This window comes from Phoca vitulina, unplaced genomic scaffold, assembly GCF_004348235.1.
Source record: "Phoca vitulina isolate PV1807 unplaced genomic scaffold, GSC_HSeal_1.0 scaffold25, whole genome shotgun sequence".
In the NCBI taxonomy this organism is placed as follows: Eukaryota; Metazoa; Chordata; class Mammalia; order Carnivora; family Phocidae; genus Phoca; species Phoca vitulina.
This window is the reverse complement of record NW_022589728.1, coordinates 10,805,692-10,829,254: the sequence shown is the minus strand read 5'-3', so window position 1 is coordinate 10,829,254 and position 23,563 is coordinate 10,805,692. Positions and strand designations below refer to the sequence as shown.

At 38.5% G+C, this 23,563-nt stretch overlaps 2 protein-coding genes across 7 annotated transcripts in view; one reads left to right on the top strand and one right to left on the bottom strand.

Annotated features, from left to right (window-relative positions):
* NSMAF (neutral sphingomyelinase activation associated factor) overlaps positions 1-4,303 on the top strand; it is a 56,845-nt gene extending 52,542 nt beyond the window's left edge. For 4 of the 5 annotated variants that reach the window (XM_032421515.1, XM_032421513.1, XM_032421514.1 and 1 more), the window contains 5 exons: positions 450-533; positions 1,680-1,830; positions 2,239-2,341; positions 2,482-2,591; positions 3,604-4,303. In XM_032421515.1, the coding sequence (XP_032277406.1) occupies positions 450-533; positions 1,680-1,830; positions 2,239-2,341; positions 2,482-2,591; positions 3,604-3,698 (543 nt within the window). In that variant the 3' untranslated portion in view covers positions 3,699-4,303. Of the gene's footprint in view, positions 1-449; positions 534-1,679; positions 1,831-2,238; positions 2,342-2,481; positions 2,592-3,603 lie in introns of those variants that run through there. The other variant, XM_032421518.1, reaches the window with a different exon arrangement.
* Positions 4,304-4,988: 685 nt separating this feature from the next.
* The window catches only part of SDCBP (syndecan binding protein), a 35,798-nt gene continuing 17,223 nt past the window's right edge, over positions 4,989-23,563 (bottom strand). The window contains exons 2-9 of one of the 2 annotated variants that reach the window (XM_032421520.1): positions 22,821-22,886; positions 17,887-17,965; positions 16,652-16,761; positions 10,948-11,106; positions 8,952-9,127; positions 8,010-8,181; positions 7,166-7,257; positions 4,989-6,128 (exon numbers count right to left, since the gene is read on the bottom strand). In XM_032421520.1, the coding sequence (XP_032277411.1) occupies positions 6,074-6,128; positions 7,166-7,257; positions 8,010-8,181; positions 8,952-9,127; positions 10,948-11,106; positions 16,652-16,761; positions 17,887-17,965; positions 22,821-22,871 (894 nt within the window). In that variant the 5' untranslated portion in view covers positions 22,872-22,886 and the 3' untranslated portion in view covers positions 4,989-6,073. Of the gene's footprint in view, positions 6,129-7,165; positions 7,258-8,009; positions 8,182-8,951; positions 9,128-10,947; positions 11,110-16,651; positions 16,762-17,886; positions 17,966-22,820; positions 22,887-23,563 lie in introns of both variants that reach the window. The other variant, XM_032421519.1, reaches the window with a different exon arrangement.

The following is a 23,563-nucleotide window of genomic DNA, read 5'->3' as shown; positions in this document are numbered from 1 at the left end:
CCAATTTGCATTTATGTGAAAAGAAAACAAGAACCTAAAACTGTTAGAATTCCTTCAAGAGTTTTTCAGGATCTCCCCCATTCTTACAGATAAAATTTTCTTGCCTACACCAAAGTTTAGTAATTTTTTTGGTGACTTGCCTTTTTAGGTCTTCTCAAAACATTACCAGACACTACAACACTTTGCACTCACGTTGCCTTAGTTCGCACAAACACCACAGAACGCAACAGCAGGTGCTAAGGATAGAAACAGACACACAGGTGCAGCTGACACTCGGTGAGCGCCTGTGGCGGGAATAAAAGCACGGGCGCCAGAAGCATCCACAGCTTTCTTTGGTGGCAAGTACGTTAACTGGCGCTCGGTTGGTCCCGAGCATTTTTCTTGAATGTGTTAGAAATGCTTCCGTTCTAAGTGTTTGCAAATACCTCCTGCAATACATCGCCCCGCAGGTGTGGTCGGGTGCTGCCGCGGAAGTGACATGCACCAGAAGACAGCGGTTTGACGTGCTGGCTGAGCTGGAGCACGACGTCAGCGTGAGTACGGCGACAGCACTGCTCCAGAGCTGAGCCTGAGGCCAGGGGAGGGTGGCGGCGGGGGGTTTTACCTGTGTGGTTATTTTGTTGTTTCATGTTATTTTGCTTACCGGAGGAGAGCATGTGCTCTCCGTTCTTTTCTTTGACTCGACTCTTGGGGTTTCCAGGTCTGCTTTGTTGTTGTTTTTTCCCCTCCAACTTGCCATTTCCCCGAGAATTACCTACCGTCCCATCAGATTTCCCAAATACCAGTTTCCGAGCATGACACTGACTATTTGGACACCCTCAAACTCTTCGGGGCATCGTCTTTCGTGTTTTCTGACACAGACGAGAGGAGGGGCCGTCTGTCCAGCGTGCCGCCCTCCGACAGTCTGGGTGGCCCGCGCAGGCACACACGAGCGGCACCTTGTTTTCGCCCGTGCCGGCCCCACTGGGTCCCCCGCCACATGTCCCACTAGAGCCGACAGGACTGCCTTTTCTCCGAGGGGGCCAACTGGTGCCTGATGCGCCCGGCCGACAGACGAGCTGAGGTTGAGAAATACTTACGCGGTCTGTGACTCCCAGGGGGCATGCAAACACAACCTGGAGAGATCCCCGGCTTTTCCCAGCGCCCTCCGGTAATCACGGCTCAGCCGTGCTTCAGACCGTTTTGCACCGTGGTACGATTTAGAACTCCTAAGAGGCATCATTCGGAACCTTGCCAATTTTAGGCTGTTTTAAAACAGCAAATGGGGCGCCTGGATGGCTCAGTCAGTTAAGCCTCCGACTCCTGGCTCAGGTCGTGATCTCATGGGTTGTGGGATCGAGCCCCATGCCCAGCTCCACGCTCAGCGGGGAGTCTGCTTGAAAATTCTCTCCCTCTGCCCCTCCCCCCACTCGCTCTCGCACACGCTCTCTAAACATTAATAAATCTTAAAAAGAATCCAGCATTACATTTACCCTACCAGTATTTCATTTTATTCACTAGCATATGAAGAATTTCATTTTTATATAATTCAGTAGGCGATGTTGAAACACATCTGCATGAGCCACATCAGTACACCGTGCCGCCGAGTTCAACCTTTATCGGCCCGACAGTGCGGTCAGCCTAGGGAAACCGCTAATGACCGTAATTCTAAAGGGAATACTTTGTGTTTCCTTCCTTAGGTAGATACGATTAGTTTAAATGCTGCAAGTACACTGTTGGTTTCAGGCACCAAAGAAGGCACAGTGAATATTTGGGACCTCACTACAGCCACCGTATTGCACCAGATCCCATGCCATTCAGGGACCGTATGTGATACTGCTTTTAGCCCAGGTAGTGTGATCCTTTTTAATACAGATGATAATGGGGGGAATCGGAATTATTACTTTAAAATAAACAAGGAGAATGTAAAAAGGAGAACAGTCTGCCAATAGAAGTGTTGCCTGTGTGTGAGGCTGCCTCGTGGCACAGTATGGTATCCTCGTGCCATTTGCACCCACAGAAAAGCTGTAGTGGACACTGTTCCTAATTCGTCTGCTCACCAGAGAAATTAAGTTGTAAGACGCATATGAGCTCACACCAAAGGGTCACCGGCCCAAGTGTCTTAGAAGCATTGCAAGGAGAGGAGAGTCTTCGGTTCAGTACAAGTAGCCTGAGGAGCATGAAAGTGAACGTTATGCCAGAGATAAAATGTCAGAATAACCTACAACCGACTTCTGAAGTCGTTTCACCTCGTTACAGACAGTCGTCACGTCCTCAGCACCGGGGAAGATGGCTGTCTAAACGTCATAGATGTGCAGACAGGAATGCTCATCTCTTCTATGACTTCAGACGAGCCCCAGAGGTATATTTTTTGAGTTACTAGGGGAAAGACAGGCACCAGCAAGTTCAGGATCCTGTCGTTTGGGCTTCCTTTGGCCAGGGTAACACAGCCCCTCCTTCATGAGGACTGATCAGATGATTATTTCTAAATCATGCTTGCAGATGCTTTATCTGGGATGGAAATTCTGTTTTATCTGGAAGTCAGTCTGGTGAGCTGCTCGTTTGGGACCTGCTCGGAGGAAAAATCAGTGAGAGAATACAGGGCCACACAGGTAAGCAGTTAACGCAGTTGACTTCACCTTTCTTCCTAAAATGCTGAACTCAAACCTGCTTTTCCCATCAGGAAACATACTCTTCCCAGGCAGAAAACCCACCATTTCCCTCCACGCTGTCAACGTTCCCCTCCAGCACCTTGGGTCCTTTGGGACTGAGATTGATGTTAACAGACATTTGCCTCCAAAAAGGAAGTTTGCACATTAACTTCCACGTGGAGAATTAAAAACCATAGTGAAAGCTGGAATCGTTGTTTTAAAAATACATGCACATAGTTTTAAAGAAAACCAAAAACAACACAAAAATAAAGAATTACAGTGAAAATGATCTTCCTCCCACCACCAACCCCACCCCACCCCCGCTGTTCTCCTCCCTGAAGGACTCCTTCCTCTGTCCTGGAGGTGTGCCCTCTTATGATTGGGAGGGTAGGTTGTAGGTATATTAACTAGTCTGCCCATTTGGGTTTTTTTTTTTTTTCCCACTTAGTGTATCGTGAAGATTCACTGTATTTGCTTACATTTATTTGCATGGTTGCCTCCTGATCATCTGGAAGATTTATGGTTTTTAATTCTTCTAGTATCTGTGGTTATAAGTATCTGTTTTCCACTGTGACCAGTAACTGTCCCCTTCATTCCCTTCCCTCCGTCACTAAGTTATGTGGTTATTTCTTAACATTAGAAAGTGATCTGTTTAGGTCATCCTCAACTTACTGGCTTTAAGTAACATTTGACTCCTTCCAGTAGAAATGGAATTAGCTAACTTCCACCAGTTCCCTACCTTCTCCTCTCATCCATGTCCTGACCACTAGCTGTAGGAATAGCTGTTTGCATCCCCAGTTATTAGCTTTACATTTAAGTGGTTTTATTCCTCACAAGTGCCTTGTACCAAGCAGTTAAATCTTTCATTTATACACCAATTACAGGATGAGAGAAGACAACATAGTACTTGAGAGTACCTTTTGGGGGGCCCCTGGTCAACTTACCACCTAACCACAAGGTCTCTTTCTCTTAGGTGCTGTAACATGTATATGGATGAATGAACAGTGTAGCAGTATCATCACAGGAGGGGAAGACAGACAAATTATGTTCTGGAAATTGCAGTATTAAGTGCCTTTTCTTCTCTTGAATGTTAAATTGAACTCTATTTAATGTATTTTTAAACCAGACTTTTAAATGAACTGGTGAATGTGCAATGATAGTAATTAGAAGTTTTACCACAAGACATTTGTGGTTTTAAACTTCCTAAATCATGGCGACTTCATTGAAAGCCATTAGTTGCCGTCCTCTAAGGCAGACAAAGATATGGCAGTGTTAGGGAGAAAACATTACATTTGTAAGGCAGATGGTCATCCCAGTATGCTGATGGTCAGAAGGCAGGTTTGGGTGGCAAAGTAGGTAAGAGATACTAAACTGAGATGGGAAAACTTTCAGAAAACACTGAACAATTTTGAATTTTCCAAGAAAACGTGCACTATTCTCTACTACTTCTGAGTCACTCTATTTTGTCTTCCTAACCTACAGAAATGCTGCCCATTGGGTTTGGGGGTATGTGTTTTCTTGGAGTGGTTACTTTGTATAACCTACTGTCCTCAGATTCTAAGAACCTGGGGAAAGATTAGCAATTCTTGTAAGTTTACTGTGTATAGGAACAGTTTATTTCATTATAGCTATTAAATGCTCATCTTTTCTACATTAAAAATATTTTTCTGTAATGAAAGCAGTTTTCATTTTCTTATTTAAATGATTACCAAGACTAGTACCTTTTAAGAACTTCAACAATTGATCCTTCTAGACAACCATACTTAGTGATGTGAATCTCATTCATTCTTACACTTTTGGAACCATCCTCAGACCCAAATCTAGGTAACAAGGTAGGTAAACTGGGAAACGTTCGGTTTGCTTTTCCAAATTTCAACAAGGTAAGCTGTAAAGCCACACTACTGACTTCCTTTTATATTATGACAGTGTTTTTAAAGACTGTAGGGGGGTTTTATCTTGTAGGCTGTATGACATGGGGGAAAAACAACCCAGGCTAACAGTTTTCAAAGTCAGTTTTAAGTGTCATTAAACATGACTTGGTCTCAGGTGTTGCAGGGAGCATCTGCGGCCTCCGTGAGTTCCTGTTGCTCAGCCTGAAGTGTGCAGGGCAGGTGGGCCATCTGCGGTTCACAGGTGGAAACACTCTTCCTGACACGCCTACTCTCTCGGCACAGAGGGCTTTTCTCAGGGCCTCTCGATGCCTGCTGCTCTGGGAGACAACTGCCGCAGGCCCAAGGTGTGAACTTCACCCGCCTGCTCTAAGTCACGCGCAAGTTTGGTGAAAGGCACAGACAGTTTCCAAATGATGCAACAGACTAAAAGTCCAATTTATACATACATATTTAATTAAGATGGAATAGGCATAAACCAAAAAGAAAAAAAAATCAGGATAAAGTGTCACTGCCATTTTGTTTGCAGGAAGGGGTCAGGAAATGAACAAATGACCTGGGAAACATCCTAAGACCATCCCAAAGTAGCTAGATTATAGAATGTTAAGAATAAATGACAAAATTAGGTATTATTCCACTTAATCTACAAATGAATAAAGGGAGTCAAAAGTTTATCCTATTTAGTATAAGAATTTTTACATTTAATATATAGTGATTCATTTCTCAGAAAGTAATACCGGTAACTTTTAGAAGAAAGAAATTTCCATTACACAATTGACTAGAAAGTCTCAAATGCAACTAAGCAGCTATGCTATAGCTCAGTATGTACCATTAAATTGTCCTGGGCTAGTGTACATTTCAGTTTAACATAGAACCGCAGTTTGGGTTTTAGAAAGGCAGCAATAGTTATATTTTGGCTTTTATTCTAGATGCTTAACAGTTAAGGCGACAGTTGAAGCATATTAAGTAAAGGTAGTTACAATTAAACGATGGTCAACACAATCTCTCGCAACCTACATACACTGTATAATGCTTACGTGGAATGAAACCAGTGTACTTAATTGGTGTTTTATAGACGCGCGCGCGCGCACACACACAGAACTAAAAAACCATCAAAAGCAGTCATTCTACATGTATTATGGTAACACATTAAAAATGCAATTATACCATAGAACTAAAGTAATAAGAACAGCACTACTTGATGTAAGATAAAGGTGACTGGTTCTAACACAGAGCTAAGCCTGTGTCAGTCATTCTAATCATAATGGCTTGTAAAAGCATCGGGTTTCTAGTAGAGAAACTACTCTATGAAAATCAGTAAATCTGTCCAAAGTTTCACATCTGTAAAACCAGGATAAGGCTACAATGATCTTGAAGTGGGAACAAGATATCCAATCAAAACAGTAAGATTCCCAGCCATAATGTAAGATAGAAAGGTCTTCATGCAGCATATGCTCTCTGGCTCCTAGAAAGCTTCATGTGCATAATACAAAGTTAAGTTGCCCAAGAAGTAAACTGGAGAAGTTTGGTGAAGTTTCCATTGTGCCATGACTTTTAAACCTCAGGAATGGTGTGATCCATCAGGCTTTTCATAATGCTTGGTGCCATCCTACGAGAGAGTCACTTTATTAAATTGTGCAGTTTGGGTTTCTTTTTTCAGAAAGGGCTATGCTAATCCAAGAAAACGCCCATTCAAACTTAGCACTTGTTAGCATCAAGTGGGACTGTGGGGAGAGGGAAGGTCTTTCTTTTTTTTTTTTTTTTTTTTTTTTTTTTAATGAGTTCAGGAGTCTCGGGAATCTAGTTATTTGCAAATATACCCAGTGTGAAACGCCATCTGTACCTTGGCTAGAGATAAAAGTAAGTCCTTGTATATTAAAGCTGATGACTAAAAACAAGGAAAATGGGAAGGGGGAACCTATCACTGGTTTAAGAGAACTCGAGAACAAGTAGTCTTGACTATACCAGTTTCCTTTTTTTTCTACCCAGAAACTGAAAAATTTTATTAAGGTATTATGTTTTTAATCTTTTAAATCTTATTTCCACAGGCAAGATAAGATTCTGAAAGAAGGATCTAAGTTGGCTTGGCAAAAACAGCTATGATAGAAGCCAGGAATTTAAAAGTTCTAGGGAAGGTGAAAACACTTGCTCCCCCTACTCAGCTGTCCCATCCTCATTTCCTGAGGCCCATCCTAGCACCACACCCCTCACCCCTACACGCCTCTACCTGCCTCCTCAGATGCTCTTAGAACAAAACCCATTACTCCTAACATCCCATAGGCAAGAATTCTCCATTATGAACCATCAGAATAGATTTCTTATAAGCAGAGGAGCTTGTAGGCAGAGTGCAACTGCAGTCAATTTTACTGAAAGCTGAAATGAAAGCCTGCCCACTTCTGCTCATACACCTCTTTTCAACTAGAAAATGTCAACATTTCGGAAGTGTATGGTGAATTTGATTCAGTACTTGGGAAGTTGTGAGGGACTGTCCTTACCTACCAATTCCTCTAAATAAGCAACTTCAGATTTCTAGATAAATACCATGTCATCCCTTAGGTAAAAGAACCAAAGATTTGGGACTTAATATAAGCACTGTACTTTAACTCAGAGGGCTGTAAGCATCAAGTTGAAGTACTGACTACTTACCGTTTAATAATATGTTCAAAGATAAAAGCAGGCATGATTGTAATAGTAACTACAGTCTCAGATGTTGACAGTATGTCTGCAATTTGAGAATCCTGTTGAAAACAGGTAATGAAAATTAATATTAAGGCTTCATTTCATAAATATGAAACTATGTTATTCTTGGTAAATATGTATATCCTCTTACGTTTTGCTAAGACCTCTAAAATCTGACCCTTGATATTTGTAATTTTTTCCAGTTTCTCTTACCAAGTTTAATTCTATAGAATCACAATTTTACAGATGGAAACAAAATTGCTGAGTAAATATTTTAGCCAAAAAATCATCTTGTCATTATTTAGGATGACATAATTTTCCTCACATGCAATACTACCCTCAGTTAACAGTGCATTCTTAACCAAGTTTATGAAATGAACAGGTCTTAATGAAACCTTTTATACCTTAAAATAGCCATATTTAGGAATCTGCAGAGGAAAAAAACAAGGTACTAATATAAACAGAAACTATTACTCATTTCCTACCATTCCTAGGTTGAAAAAGCTGAGCAAGCATTCATTCAGAATATCATCAAAATCTCCAATGCCCATGTCTCCACAGAATTCTAGTTCAAGGGACTGCTGAGATCATAGAGTCAAGCCCTTTGCTATAGGAATGTTAATTCCAAATAGCCCAAGTAATTCCTTTGGCCTGAGAGCACAGCCAGAGCCCCAGATCCCACATCACCCATCTCCCCACTGAGTTTGTATTTATTTTGGAGGTCAATGTGAAAATACCACCAAAACAGACAAATGGAAAAGACATTTGCTCAAATAAAACTGCAGCACAAGACACAAGTTCTGTTCCTTACCTTCAGCCCAATGATATTCTGCCCGTTGACTTCGCAGATGTTATGTTCTGTGAGAAGACCATTTCTGGCTGCAGAACTATCTTTCACTATGGATGTTATCTTTCCATTTTTAAAGATAAAGCCAACATGTCCAGTACTATCCTTATGCATGGTAACTGTCCTTTCAAAGGGCCTGTAAGCATAATGGATTAAATTAAAATTTTCATTCTTCCTATTGGTCCAAGTTACTCTTTGAAAGTTTCCTTAGATATAAAGTAAATTTGGTGTTCATCTACAAAATGTTTACTAAAAATGCCTACCATGTGTGAGAAAACTGGAAACAAGGTTAGATAAAACTAAGTTTAACTGAGAAGAATAAAAATCCAAAAGCTAACTGTAACAATGTGATATAGGTCCACCCATAACACTTGTTAAGGGGCAAGAAAAAATAGAGGCCCTTATTTCATGTGCCTAAATGTTTAGGTCATAAACTGACAGCTAAATAAAATATTCATCTTCCCACCTGACAACTATAGAGTCATAACCACCCAAAAAGGCCACATTTTAAGAACTCCTACTCCACTTGGGAGTTCTGCAGGGACCCTGGCACTGTGTCCATCCCACGCTGGATGTAGTCTAAGCAGCATATTGGGAAGTGAGGCCAGAGATGCCATACTGCTTACTTTTCCAACATTCATTTTTTTATGATCTAGAGAGACAGGAAAGTAACATCTTAGAGGATGAATTTTATAAGCTTTGAAATAAGATGCATACAAAACCAGAATGCTATTAAAAAGAAAACTATGTAAGAAGAATCTGCAACACACAAAACTGCCAGAGTATAAGGCTGATCAATAATGTGATAATCTTCTGCAACACAGTATTTTATCCACAGACTCTTAAAAGCCCAGGAAAATGTAAAACTAGTCTTAAATTTCCATTTGAACTGTATAGTCAACTTACCTATCACGAACAGTCATAGTAATCTTCTCTCCAAAAGCCTGTTTGAGCACCTTGTGTGCTTTATCAGAGCTCCAGCCTGCACAGTTTTCCCCATTGATCTGGAGTACTTGGTCCCCAAATCTCAGACCAACCAATGAGGCTGGAGAATTTGCCTGGACCAGCTGAACAAATATACCCTAGAGAATAATAAAATAACTTTGGTTATTTACCACTGTTATGATTTAAAAAAGCTGGAAAATTAGGAACCAACTGTTCAGGTTAGGAATCTACCCTAGTAAAAAATGAATATATGTGTCGTTACTCCCAAAAAGGAAACTGAAAATTTTATCAGGGCAATGAGATCTCACTAGTAATTTCCACCTCAAATCATGACCCACCACCCACCTGACCAACCTCAATCATCCCCTTCGTCTTGGATAAAAAGTCTAAGGAAAATAAAGTAGGGTTTCCATAATAAATGTAAGCTCCTATGAGTCTGGTAGAATACAAAATAGGTTCTGGCACATGGTTTTTGTTAACAGGGAAAGCGAGTCGACTGTGAGAAATTTCATGATTTTAGTTTAAAAAATGATAGTTTAGTGTAAGGTCATAACTCTCCTTACAGCTGAAGGACTCCTTAACCCATCTGCTAAATTATAGATAAATAAGATAAGGGTTTATTTAACATCCTAAAAGGTGGGTACATTTAATACCACTCCAGTTCTTAGAAGGAGTCTACTATGAAATACAGAAAACTCAAGTTCAGATAAAGAACTAAACCCACATGGATATTTTTATTTCTATAAACTCCCAATCTCAGATGTTGGAGAAAATGTAAACGAACAAGTATAAAAGAAAAGTAAAGTTGATTAAATACGAAAGCATCTACAAAGTTGGACCCTTTCTATCCTCTTAGGCTGGGTCAGACATAACTTCTGTCCTGTGTCTTACAGTTTACTTTAGGGCCATACTGGAAACTAGATGGCACCCTGTAAAATGGTCAGAGCAATGAGTTTTGGCCAAATGGAGAAATCCACTGCAGGGATAACTGCATTGGAGATAGGGGCCTATGAAGAGTGTCTTGTCTTTTAAGAGAGAAAGGCGCAGAGAAGAAATCCTGGCAGATGGGCAGCACGTACTATTCAAAAGGAAGGGAGAGCAGTAAAGTCAGGGCTTCCAGAAGAAGCATGCTGATGTGTCCTGAATAAGTTACGTGTGTACAGTCATTGATGCCCTCAGCCCTCTGGGTAGGCAGGCAGGGTTGGGGCTTCCTGCCAAGATCAGACCTAGCCATTTACCACAGTGTGGGACACTCATTATCATTTTCTTTGTGAAAAAGTTGGACACACTGAACTAACAAGACTTAAGACTAATAAGGAGTCCAAGAAGTAATGCCTAAAACCACATATCGGGATAAAGACTCAGCATGTCCTTAACAATCCTAAATACCTCCTCAGAGAGTAACCCTGTTTAATTTCCTCAGTATGGTGCGGTAAGAGGGAAAGTAATTATAAAGGTAAAGGAATGGCTGCCCTAATTAGAAAATCACTTTTACTCAAAAAATGACCTACTAAATTCAAAATGAAGGATGGAAATAATAAACCTGCAAACCCACTTCACAAGTTAAATGATCATTATTTAATTTAAAAATACACACCATAAAGGCCACCAATTCTCACTGGTCAGTCTCTTAACATCACATATGATGCCCTATTTGAATGCCATAATTTTATTTGTATAAACTATGTTATAATATGTGAAGACCAGTGAACTTTATTCCAGAAAGAAGACTCAAAGAAAAAAAAAATTCATTTAAGGTAATGAAGTACCAACTCTGCCTCTTCAGAATAAGGCATCTCCCAAGTGGAAAAATTTAAGTTAGCAGATTTAAAATGATTTTGATTATAAATGCAATATTATAATTAATTAAAACATCCCCACTGTAAATTATTCTAATAGTGATCACTTAATATCTCAAGCTATTTGGACAAACTGAAATAGAATTAAAAATACTTACATTATCTATTGATTTAAGCCTGAGCCCAATTTTTCCATCTTGATCCTTACACAAAATGACTTCACGAATCCCTTGCTTAATTTCTGCTCTACGAATTCCAACATCATTACCAGTTACAGGAGCCACCATATAGTTCATACTGGAAGGTCTTGTTACCAACTGCTAATAAAAACACACACGATGTGTCAATACTTAGAAACATTCTCCATGAAAAAAAAAAACTATAATGATAATTAACTTGAATATACGCAGTTGTGGTTTCCCAAAAAGTAATTTGCATACTGTTTCCTTCAGATAAAGTTTGATTTACGCAAAAGGACCTTAGTTTTCATTTACCAATTCTTAAGGAAATTTATCACCTCCAATAGATTTAATGACTTACCTTCTGAATTCACTGGTATTTGCTTCATGTATACTGTGGCTTGTCTCCACTCAAATGTATTATCCTCAAGCTTAAAGGTCATATCATACTTCTGAAACTCACGAAACATTTTCCAGAGGGTTCTTTTATATGTGATCTGATCTTTATTAGCCATCTACTGACCCTTTCAGTGTTTCTGTAAGAGGGGGCACCTTCTTACCTCACAGTGCCACTGTGAGAATTAAAACTGCATGTTTACATGAGAGCTGGCACACACACAAGGCAGGATAATATTATTTCTCATTCTCTATAATGAACATTTATGCATTAACGAATTGTATGCACAAACCAGACTGACCAAGAACGGCTATACGAGGGAAGCATGGCAGGTACCATGTTTCCAGTTTTTCAATTTTCTCAAGTTTTCTTGACCAAAACTGGTTTCTTACTTTAAGTGAACCCTTTTCTCAACCAAAGATAGTGAGGGAAAAGCTAATCAAAGGCTTCTTCTTTGGAATCTGTCAAAAAAACCCTCTGACCTACCTAAGAACTGTGATGCTGCTAAGAACTCAGAGCAGCAATAATAGGGAAAGAGGAATCTCAACTACATAATCACCACAGATGGCCAATTTTTTGTTCAGAATTCATAGTAATTATGATAGCATATTCTAAAGCTGACAGTCTAACAAGAGTAATGTACACACACAATTACACTAGAAATCAGAACGCAATGCCAGAAAATATTACTTGTGAGATTACAAAGGTTCAAAAGAGAAATGACTACAGCTATAAGAGACACAGGAAAATCAGGTAATGGGATAGAACAGAAAAAACTTAAGCAAAAAAATTATTTAGTTTAGCTGGAATACAGAATAAAGGGTTGAGGGCTCTTTGGAGTGAGTTTTACTTTTGGAAAATATTTTTTCCAGCAATATTTTTAAGTACTTGACTTACTAGGTGTTCTTACTTATTATGATCAACACCACACTGACCTCTGTCCCCTTCCCCCATTGTAAGTAAGCAACCATTTCTGACGAGAGCTACTATAATAACCTTCTAGATCATCTTCCTGATTCTCCACAGAGCAAGCACAGAAATCTTAAAAAAAAGGGAAAAGAAATCCTATTAGACCACTCCCACAACTCTGATCCCAAGCCCTTACACCATGGTTTACAAGGCCCCAGAGCACCTGGTCCCCACCACCCCTCCATCCAAAGCCATCTGCTGCCCTGTCCTGCCTTGCTTCCTCTGCTCATCACACAAGTCTTGTCTCTCAAGTCCACTAAGTTCATTTCTGCCTGAAAGCCTTCAGGTTCTGTCTATACTGTACGGAATGTTCTCCCACTGGATATTCACATGCCTTACCCTCATTTCACTCAGTTCTCTACTCGTATGTCAACCCCTCAGAACATATATGCTCACTCTATCAAAATACAGCCCTAACACTTTATTCACTTACTCTTCTTCCATTTGGCTCATGTCATAAGCACTGGTTTATTTGTCTACAATGTGAGCTTCACTAGTCTGTGTCATGGGGAAGGGGGCATTGCTGTGGTTCACTATTGTATCTACCGCACCTGGCACAGTGCCTGGAATGTGTGGGTTCTTAAGCTACTGATTCTCATCTCTACTCATTTAAGGTGCCAGGGGGAGACAACACACTGAAAGGGGTTCTACCTTAAAGGATACAATACATGCTTTGAATGAGCAACCAAATACATGATGCAGTTTCTTCCAAGGCCCAAATCTGGAAACCAAGGTGTGGCCATGGGAATGGTTCCTCTCACTGTTATATCTAAACACACACAGAACTTTTGCATCCTGTCCCCACATCTTGAGCTCAACAGTGTGAAGGTCTTATTTAGGAGGGAGGAATGCCTTCACTGGGGAACACAATGTTCCCCTGAATCAGATCACCACCTGACTGCAGTTTCGGACTTCATATGCCGCTGAAACAAAAGCAAGAAGAGATTACAGAAGTGGCTACTGTGATTAATTCTAGTTACCGAGAAGAAATTGGGTTGCTGCTAGATTATGGCGTCTAGAGTATGTTTGGAATCCAAGAGGTCCTCTGAGGTGCCTTTTAGGTCCTCCATGTCCAACAGTAAAATTAATAAAACAAACAAACAAAAAACAGACTTCTGCTTGTAGTCAAATGGAGCCAGGCTTACCCTACTGCCATAAATAACTAAAAATTAGGAAAAATAGGAGGCAACAATTTTTGAACATTGGAAATTAGGCAATGTAGGGCAGCAATCCCTGACAGAAAAGAAACACGTGAGGTGAGCCCCTTCGTCGCCTGGCTTTCTACCCAGACTACTATCTACTACGCAGAAGTACAAATCCCAAGCAAAGCACTGTGCTCATGTTAAGGAGACAAAAATCAGGAAGGCTGAAGCAGCTAGTAAAACAGCAAGAATTTTCAGGGCTGGGTCCCAAAGAGGAGGGACCTACACAGAGAAAAAGCTCCAGAAATCTATATACAGGTCTCCTTGAACCGTTTGCTAAATACTAATCTCAGTATCTGTGAGGTAAAGCTCCAGAGGCCAGGCAAAGTACATGCAGGAAGCTGTAAGCTGAGCCTTCCTGCAAATCACACAGGGTTGGGAGACATCCAAGGTCCTACCAGCAAAAGTGGTGTGCTCACCCAGGGCCTTCAGCAGAGAACCCGAGGGGACATACATCTTGAGTAATGGGGCTACGACAACCCTACAATAAAGGCTGCTTCAGACTTACCCTAACAACGTGTAAAATCAAGCCTCGGAAGGACCAAGCTGATGCATATGTAACTTAATTGCCTGCCAGAACAAGGGCTGACACTTTTTAAAGAAGACAGACATAATCCAGCACCTAAAAATGTAAAATTCACAATGTCCTGTTCTGATTTAAAAAAAAAATAGGTGGGATGTGAACAAGCAGGAAAATGTAATCCATAATCAGGAGAAAAATCAGTTAATAGAAATTCAGAAATAATAGATCAGAAAATTAGCAAACTGGGATTTTAAAATAGCTACTATAAATTTGCTCAGTATGCTCAAGGACTTAAAGCCAGATGGAACATCTAAAGAAAAACACAGTATGCGAAATGAAAAAGTCACTAGATGGAAATAGTTAATAGAAATCTCCAGCAACAAAATAAAAATGAAAGAAAAAGCAAGATTCTTAAGAAGGAGATTCTGACACTTCAAAATGGTTTAGGTCACCCCAGTAGGTATTAAGAAAAGACCAACTCAAGGGCAAACGGGGTATAGAATGTGTAGTAGACAAAAGGAGTCATAATACTAACTACAGCTTCATGATCAGTCACCAAAATAAGAATCGCAGTAGCCATAACTACCTTCTTTGATTTACCTGTAAATTTTCTGTAAATATAACAATCTTTTTGTTCCTCCATACCTTAAATACATGAATTTTTTTTTTTAAGATTTTATTTATGTATTTGACAGAAAGAGACAAGAGTGAGAGAGGGAACACAAGCAGGGGGAGTGGGAGAGGGAGAAGCAGGCTTACTGCTGAGCAGAGAGCCCGATGCGGAGCTCCATCCCAGCACCCTGGGATCTTGACCTGAGCCAAAGGCAGACGCTTAACCGACTGAGCCACCCAGGCGCCCCAACATGAATTTTTTATAGCAGTGGACTTTATACTTTTGTCTTTACACCAAAAATACTCAGCTGAGAATGTGAATACTAAGGGGTAATTAATATTGCACAGTAACTGATACCACAGGCCGCTGCCCAGAGATGGCTATGATAACTGGCACTGCCCCATCTTGGGGTAAGGGTAGGAGTACTTCATTCTATCAGAGGTAATTTGCTTGGTTTTGTACACCCCTGGATTAAATATTAGTTTTGTATTTCTAAAAGGTTGTTAGCAAACAAACAAGAATAATATGCGACAGAAACCATGTGTGGCCAGCAAATCTTAAAATGCTTACCGTAGGGTCCCCCTTACCAGAAAGTGGGCTGAACCTCAATTTTACCAAGAACTGCATCTTTTAAAGGGAGACTATGCAGTTATTGCTGTCATTCGAAGTTAAAAACTGTGTGGATATACAAGAGTAGTCAAAGGAGTAGGCAGTAATGGGTATTAAGCTACTGTTTGTCACCTCCAAACCCACCTAGACTATACGTGGCAATGATGGAGCTTGAACTGTGCAAATTACATATTCCTTTGTCAGCAGATTTCTGGTTAGCATCCACCACAGGAGGCTCGAAGGCTGCAGGAGGACAAATGCCTTATTCCTTCCTCTTTGTTTCCAGCTCCTATCAGCTCTGCCTCGGCCTCACCCTTAACCCTGGTGGAAGCAGCTGATTCCATTCTCCAGCTTTTACTGCCACCCGCCCAGAACCAGCCTCGCTTGCAAGCTCTCAGAGGTATTAGTACTAATAGCAGTGTCTGCTCCTCCAGGGTGTGTTGAAGCCCAGTTCCAAGGGGTCCTTCCCCCAAGCTTCTAGGTTCTGAAAATTCCAACTCTTCCCTGTGTCACTCCAGTCCTAGAAGGAGCAGCGACTTTCTGCAATTACATCTCTGTTCCATGCCTGTTTTTTTCAATTCTTCAACCTTTCTGTCTAATTCCTTATTTCTGTTGACATTCCAGTCTACCGAATGGGCCCTAATATAAGCAAGTTTTCAATAAATATTTGATAAATAAATGCCAGGTATTGTATTAAGCACTGGGGTTATGGCAACAAGATAGCTATCAACCCTGTCCTTCATAATTTAACCATAATTATAAGTACTATAAATGCTATGGCCTTACAGCAAGGACCTTAATAAGAGGCTACGAGATACATTATATTTGAAAGCCTAGAATTTGGGGTCTTTTATGGGGAGCTTTAGACTTCAGAATGTTAAAAGATTATGACCAAAAAAAAAAAAAAATATGACAGACCTGTACTTCAGAAAGATTAAGCTAGCAGCAACTTAGTACTGTTTGATATAAGAAGTTACTAGAGAAAATTTAAGATATGACTGTGATAATCTAGGTTAGAAGTACAGAAACCCTGAAAAGGGTCATAGTAGGACTGGAATGGATAAAGTGAATACAAGAAACATGGGGAGGACAGAATCACTAGGTCTTAGTAATGACTAAATACAGAAGACTAAGGAGAATGGACTAGTCAAAGGCATCTGGATCTTTAACTCCTAATAAATTAGAAAAGCGGTAAAAGGCTGGAAGAAAGTAGATCATTTAAGAAGTGATATCCAGAAGGCAGTCTAAAATTAGAGAAGAGAGGTCAACGCTAAAGTTATAAATCTGTGAGTTGGCCACAAAGAGGAGAGCTTTTGTCTACATCTAAAATATGATTTTATACAATTCAAAATTAAGTACAATATACGTACCCCCTGAACTGATGCTCCAGGGACCAAGGCCATATTTGCACGGATTTCTTCTTCATTTAAACTCAGGCCCATGTACTGGGAGAGCTCCGGATACAATTTAGGATAGAGATCTAACATGAATGAATGAATTTAAAAAAATTAGAATATTTAAAATGAAAACTGTTGTTATTATGGGCTTCTACTTGTGTTGAAAAAATGACGTGTATTTTATAAAATCTAGAATAAATCTAAATTAGCAATTTGGAAAAATCGTCTCCTTATCTCTATAATAATTAGAAATGGGAAATATAGAAAAAGTTTAAATAGTCTAGAAATAATTTTTCCAAATAAATTATCTTGCCTTTCTTTTTTCTTAAAATAAACCTATTTGATTAGGAATTTCATAAGCATACCATTGATTCTCCACCTCAGAACTGACTACAATGTTTATTGTCAAGCCAGCTACTTTACAACTCATTTAATAAACACCGCTATGAAATGATTCTTCTGAACTACAATAAAAAAAAAATCAAAGCTTATAAAAGTGTATTTAGTATCTTACCATTTAAAAAAAAAGTTAAACCACATTCCAATGAAATCTTAGAAACAATATATTTAAATATTAACAGTACTTAACTTAGTAGCAGAGTTAGGTCCTATTTCCAAATGTTCTTTTTTACATGATTTGTGATTTAAAATGAATTTTCTAAAAGAATGTTACCAATAGTTATGTCTGGCTACAAAAACCTACTTAATACTCTTTTTATCTTAAGTCATATCCTAAATCCCTATAAACTTAGAAGAAAAAGGAACCAAAGAGAAGTATATGGAGACCTAATAAAGATTTCAAAATTTGGGAAGCTCCCCCAAAAGGAGGTGGTTGGAAATTTCAAACCCCACCCTCACCCCACAAAGATGGAGGACAGTTCAGAAGTTCAAGAGCAGCAGCATGGGGCACAGTTCACATACACATTTTCTTCATAAATCAATCAGTCATAAGTTAGGGATTTATGAGGGTTGAGATTTAACTTAATTCACTTAATTTTGATTAAGTTATAAAACCTATCTTCATATTCATAGTTCACTTTATTAAAGGGTTATTTTTTTTGAAGTAAACATTTTTTTCTTACCATGACTAGTACTTTAACCACATATTTTATGCTGCAGATTAAAAAAATCTTGGATTCCCTATTTCAGTAAAAGAAGACTTAAACATATTTCAGTTCAAGAAGAATGAACCCAAAGTATAAACCTACTTCCATCTTGAGAGATGGGAGCAGAAGCTTCAGACAAAATTGCTGGGTTGGCCGGGTTTGCAGAAAAGGCAGTTTGAGCCTGAAAAAGAAAAGAAGAAAATTCTAACAATGCTATATATACATTTACTTAAAATTCTTATGTAATTTACAAGTTAAATTTAGTACTTCCAAAAAGGAACTAAAACATTGAAGTCTTATTCAATAAAGTTTAATTTGGGGGCACCTGGGTGGCTCAGTTGGTTGAGCATCTGACTCCTGATTTCAGCTCAGGTCATATCTCAGGGTCTGAGATTAAGCCCTGCCTCTGCTCCAGGCTCAGGGCAGAGTCTGCTTGAGGTTCTCTTTCTCCCTCTCCCTCTGCTTCTTCCCCCCACTGCTTGCACTCGCTCTTTCTCTAAAATAAATAAAATCTTTTTTTAAAAATTTTAAAGTTTAATTTTAAACACTTCAACATGTTTTTCAAAGAAAATCTCCAAATCTAAAATACATTTCATATTGAAGTATTTTAACACTATGGATATAAAATTTGACTACCACATGGCCAATATTTCATAGTGCTGTTGCAAATTTATTAGTATTTTCAAAATGCATTATAAAATGCATGGCTACACATTTTACATTTTCATTCTTTTTTTTTTTACTAACTACCCTAATAATATTTTATTTGCATAAAGAAAAAGCTCAACCATATTCATACAAGTCACATATCAAAAAAACCTTAAAAATTTAAATACTAAGTTGCTAATGTTTTGCCATTCTAGCATATCCTACTGAAATAATCTTCATTTTAGCAACTATAAGAAGGGGATAACACTATACTAAATACAAAAAAAACTACAAAATATCACTGCCATAAAAGAATGATTAAAATAATGTAATTTGTAACTTTTAAACAAACTTGTCAAAATCGTTTTGCAATGTACCTATTTATCAAAATGCTACTCATGCTCAAATATGCCAGGAACTCTTCTCAGGCTGCCTTCATAGCCCATGTCACATTAAGTATTCCAAGACGGAATCCTTTTTCCTATACAGATAGATCTGACTTTCTAAAATAGCCATGTATCATTTAGAGACAAGATTGGTTGTATGGCCAATCTATAATATCACTTTTTACTTAATTTGAAATATGTGGATTACATAATGAAGTTTATACCTATACCTTAACCTAGCCCTGAAATGAATGACAAGAGTAATCCCAAAGATGCTTGGAGTGATAAATGCTTAATTTAAGTAAGTATAGCCTCTAAATGCACTGGAACCTACTTCACTCATTTGGATTGTAAATGTTCTGATATGCTTGTACTTTAGTATTTATTGTTTTACAATTTGTCACATTCTAAATTGAAATAAAATGCAATGAAAATCTCTATAATTTTAAATAATAGTCCACAAACTCAAAGTACATTGAATTTTCAAAGTTCTTTCACCAGCTATCAGCTAAAAGGAGCTAGGAGCCAGTGGATTACTTCTTGGATAATCTCTAAGGGAAAAAAAAAAACAACAACACTGTTCACTCAAAGGAAATGAACTTCCAAGCCATGAAAAGACATGGAGGAAACTTCAATGCATATTATTAAGTGAAAGAAACCAATCTGAAAAGCCTGGATACAGTAGGATTCCAACTGTATGACATTTTGGAAAAGGCAAACTACAGAGACAGTAAAAAGATCAGCAGTTGCCAGAGATGAGTGGGGAAGGAGGGAAGAATAGACAAAAATTTTTAGGGCAGTGTTCTATAATACAGACTTCTATATGATTATAGATTCTATACAATACTACAACGGTGCCTATATGTCATTACACATTTGTCAAAACAACACCAAGTGTGAACCCTAATGTAAACTATGGACTTTGAGTGGTGATAACAAGTCACTGTATGTTAATCAATTGTAACAAATGTACCACTCAGGTGAGAATATTAATAGTGGGGGAAGATGTGCTATGTGTATGTGTTCAGGGAAGGGCAATTAAGATGGAATTTGTACCTTCCATTCAATTTTCCCGTGAACCTAAAACTGCTTTAAAAAATAGAACGTACTGGGGCACCTGGGTGACGCAGTCAGGTAAGGGCCTGACTCGGTTTCATCTCAGGTTGTGTATGACCTCAGGGTCGTGAGACGGAGCCCCGAGTTGGGCTCTGTGCTCAGTGTATAGTCTGCTTAAGATTCTCTCTCCCTCTCCCCTGATCACTCTCCTCTCTAAAATAAAAAAAAATAATAAAATATATATTTTTTAAATTGTTCCTTTTTACATTGGTTAGTATTTTCTATTCTTTTACTCATTGCTTTTATTCTTATCCAAGGAATACATTATATATAGAGAGCTCTCTAATAGTTATATATTTATTATGTAATCTGTAATAAAAATAAAACAGAAGAAAGATGGTATATCAAGGGCTTAAAGACTGTATGTCATTAAATGAGGCAAATTATTTCAGACTTATGTGAAATCTCAAACTATTAAAAAAAAAGGGGGATGGAATGAGGTCCCCCAAGGAGCACCACAGTTACTGCTAGAGCATAAGTGTGGAGCCATGCTCACTGTCTTAGGAGTGGTAAGCACTGGGTCTCTGTTACATCACTATTTCTTAAAAGCTTATTTTATATAGGTATAACAACAGACTCCTGTTAAGGATTCATAATGGACAGGGATTCAGGGATTTTATGATGCTAAAAGCAACAGCCTAATGGCTTTTGTAAAATAGTTTACAAAATACGAACTGCCAGTTCACTGCTGCAAATTAATTTAGCTTTACTGTGGTGTAACAAGGTCAGAAGATTAGAAAATAAATGCTACCTATGCAGGGACATCTCAAGAACAAAAATAAACCTAAGTACCTCTCTATCAGAGAAAAGGAAACAACAACAAGAAAAACCAGCCCAAGACTATAGTGGCTAAGGCAGGAATATTTTCAAATACAGAAAGAATAAAAACTCATGTTTCCCCCTCCTTACTCATGGTTACATGTCTAGGCAGCTAACTTTCTGCTCAGAACATAAAAGGTCTTCTAATGGAAATACCCATATAATTTGCTTCTCCTTAAAGAGGTCAGTGTGATGTGTTTGTAGACCTATTTTCCAATCAAACATCTGTCAATATCAACTTTCTTTTTTCTGTTTCAAAACCAAAAACCTCTGCTCAAAGTCAACCATGGTTAGAGTTCAATGCTTTTTTTTTTAAAGATTTTATTTACTAGAGAGAGAGAGAGAGAGAGAGAGAGAGAGAGAGAGAGAGAGAGAGAGAGCATGAGTGGGGGGAGGGGCAGAGGGAGAGCGAGAAGCAGACAGACTCCCTGCGCAACAGGAAGCCTGATGTGGGGCTCGATCCCAGGACCCTGAGATCATGACCTGAGCTGAAGGCAGACGCTTAACAGTTCAATTCTATAAAAACTAACAAAAAAAAATGAAAAGAGATTAGTCATTCTTTCACATCTGTCTGCAAATCCTTATCATTTACCGCTCTGATGTCATATTAATGGCCTGTTATTCTTGAAGGCTATGGATTTCAGATAAAACGCTTTTTTTTTTTTTTTTTTAAGGATTTTTTATTTATTTGACAGAGAGAGACACAGCGAGAGAAGGAACACAAGCAGGGGGAGTGGGAGAGGGAGAAGCAGGCTTCCCACGGAGCAGGGAGCCCGATGTGGGGCTCGATCCCAGGACCCTGGGATCATGACCTGAGCCGAAGGCAGACGCTTAACGGCTGAGCCACCCAGGCGCCCCCAGATAAACGCTTTTTAAAAACAAAGTATGCTTGGTCAGATGAACTTTGCAGAAATAAAAACCCCATGAGAAAAATACTGACAAAATACTGAAGAAAGAAATCGAGCATTTAAGGTAACTAAACAAACCTCTTAACATTGAAGCATCAAAGCCTTTATTTAGCAGCTGAACAGATTTCAGAGATTTTCAAACCACATTTTAATATCCTCAATGGATTTATGATGGAAAATATGTGTTCATGATCTCCCACCATATTTACCCAATCATTGCTACAGGTAACAATTCCAGCCATAAAAATGCTACTATTACTGTTGGGGGTTTTCATCCTAGAAAGGCCAACATTTTGTCTAAAAGACACTTTTATACAGATGTTGCTTAAGACTTATCACAAGTTTGTAATAAATTTTTCTGCCCATTAAATAATTATTAAGAAGTAAATCTTACTTAGGGTAAACTGGGGCCAAGGCCCCAAGTAAAAGAATTCTCAGGGTAAAGAAGCTTTGAAGTACTACAAATTATCCCCAGCTAAACAGAATAAAAACTTACAAAACAGCAAGACTTGACCCCTATTCCCAAACTTTCTTAAGCAGAAGCATCTATCTTCAAAGCTAATACTTACTTGAAGGACTACAAAAAGTTTTTGACTTCATGAAATTAGAAATACTATAATATCTAACATTTAGACATTTAGAGGATCAGTACATGAAATGTCTACCACTTATATCTAAAAGGAAACAAATGACTTCGCTTTCATTGTGCTCTTACACTTCAAATAGCATTCACCATTTCTGTAATTTTTTAACTTCAAAGTAAAGGCAAAGAATTATTTTTAAATATCGGTCCTATCTGAAGATCCAAAGAACGTACTGATTTTAAACAAAACTATCACCATCAAAAGAGTCGAAGTGCATCTTACCAACTTAAGTATATGGTATTTAATTTAAATTTTAGTCTTAAAAATCAAGCTATCTTGAAAGAGTTTAAGTACAGTTTTAAAGAAATAATATCCTATGTCCATTATCTCACAGTGAAATGAAAAAGAATTGGTAGCTTTTCTGTACTTTTTAGTCTGCAATCAATAAACTGAAAAATGTGTAAGTGTAAAAATGAATACATCTGCTATTTAAGTTCTCTGCTTCACTTCACCTACAAGTAGAATGTATGACACTGTATATATTAAAGAAAAGTACATAAACAATTTGAACATACCTGAATAACTTTGTCTACCTTCAGGTCTTCAAGAGATGGGTACAGAGACATTTTTGGAGGATTTTTCTAAAGAAAAAACAAAAAAAATTCTATAATTCAAATTTCATTGAAATTTATTTTTTTTTTTTAAAGTTTTTATTTATTTGTCAGAGAGAGAGAGAGCGCACACACAAGCAGGGAGAGCTGCAGGCAGAGGGAGAAGCAGGCTCCCTGCTGAGCAAGGAGCCGGATGCAGGACTCGATCCCAGAACCCTGGGGTCATGACTTGAGCTGAAGGCAGATGCTTAACCAACTGAGCCACCCAGGCATCCCTGAAATTTAAATAGTATGTATAAACCAGCAATACATATAAACATCTATAAATTTTTAACACAATAAGAAACATTTAAATTGCAAAACACATGGAAAAATATGAACATCTAGCCTATACTAAAAACTGATTACTGGTTACCAAACTGCTTCTCCCTCCCTTACCACTACTATCAAACCATATCCACTGCAGATCTTAAATTTCCCTTCAAGGAAAAGTCCCTTCATTTCAAGTTTAAAATCTCAAATAGAATGGTTATGTGACTTACCTAGCTTACACAAGTGCTTGGCAAATAAGTAAGGATTGTATCCAAACAAAAACCTAAAAGAGCTCCTATACAATATCTATGAAATCTCTTATCACTAAGAAAAAAATATACATATGTATATATATGCCACCCACATATATTCTTATATACGTACTTAGGAAAAAA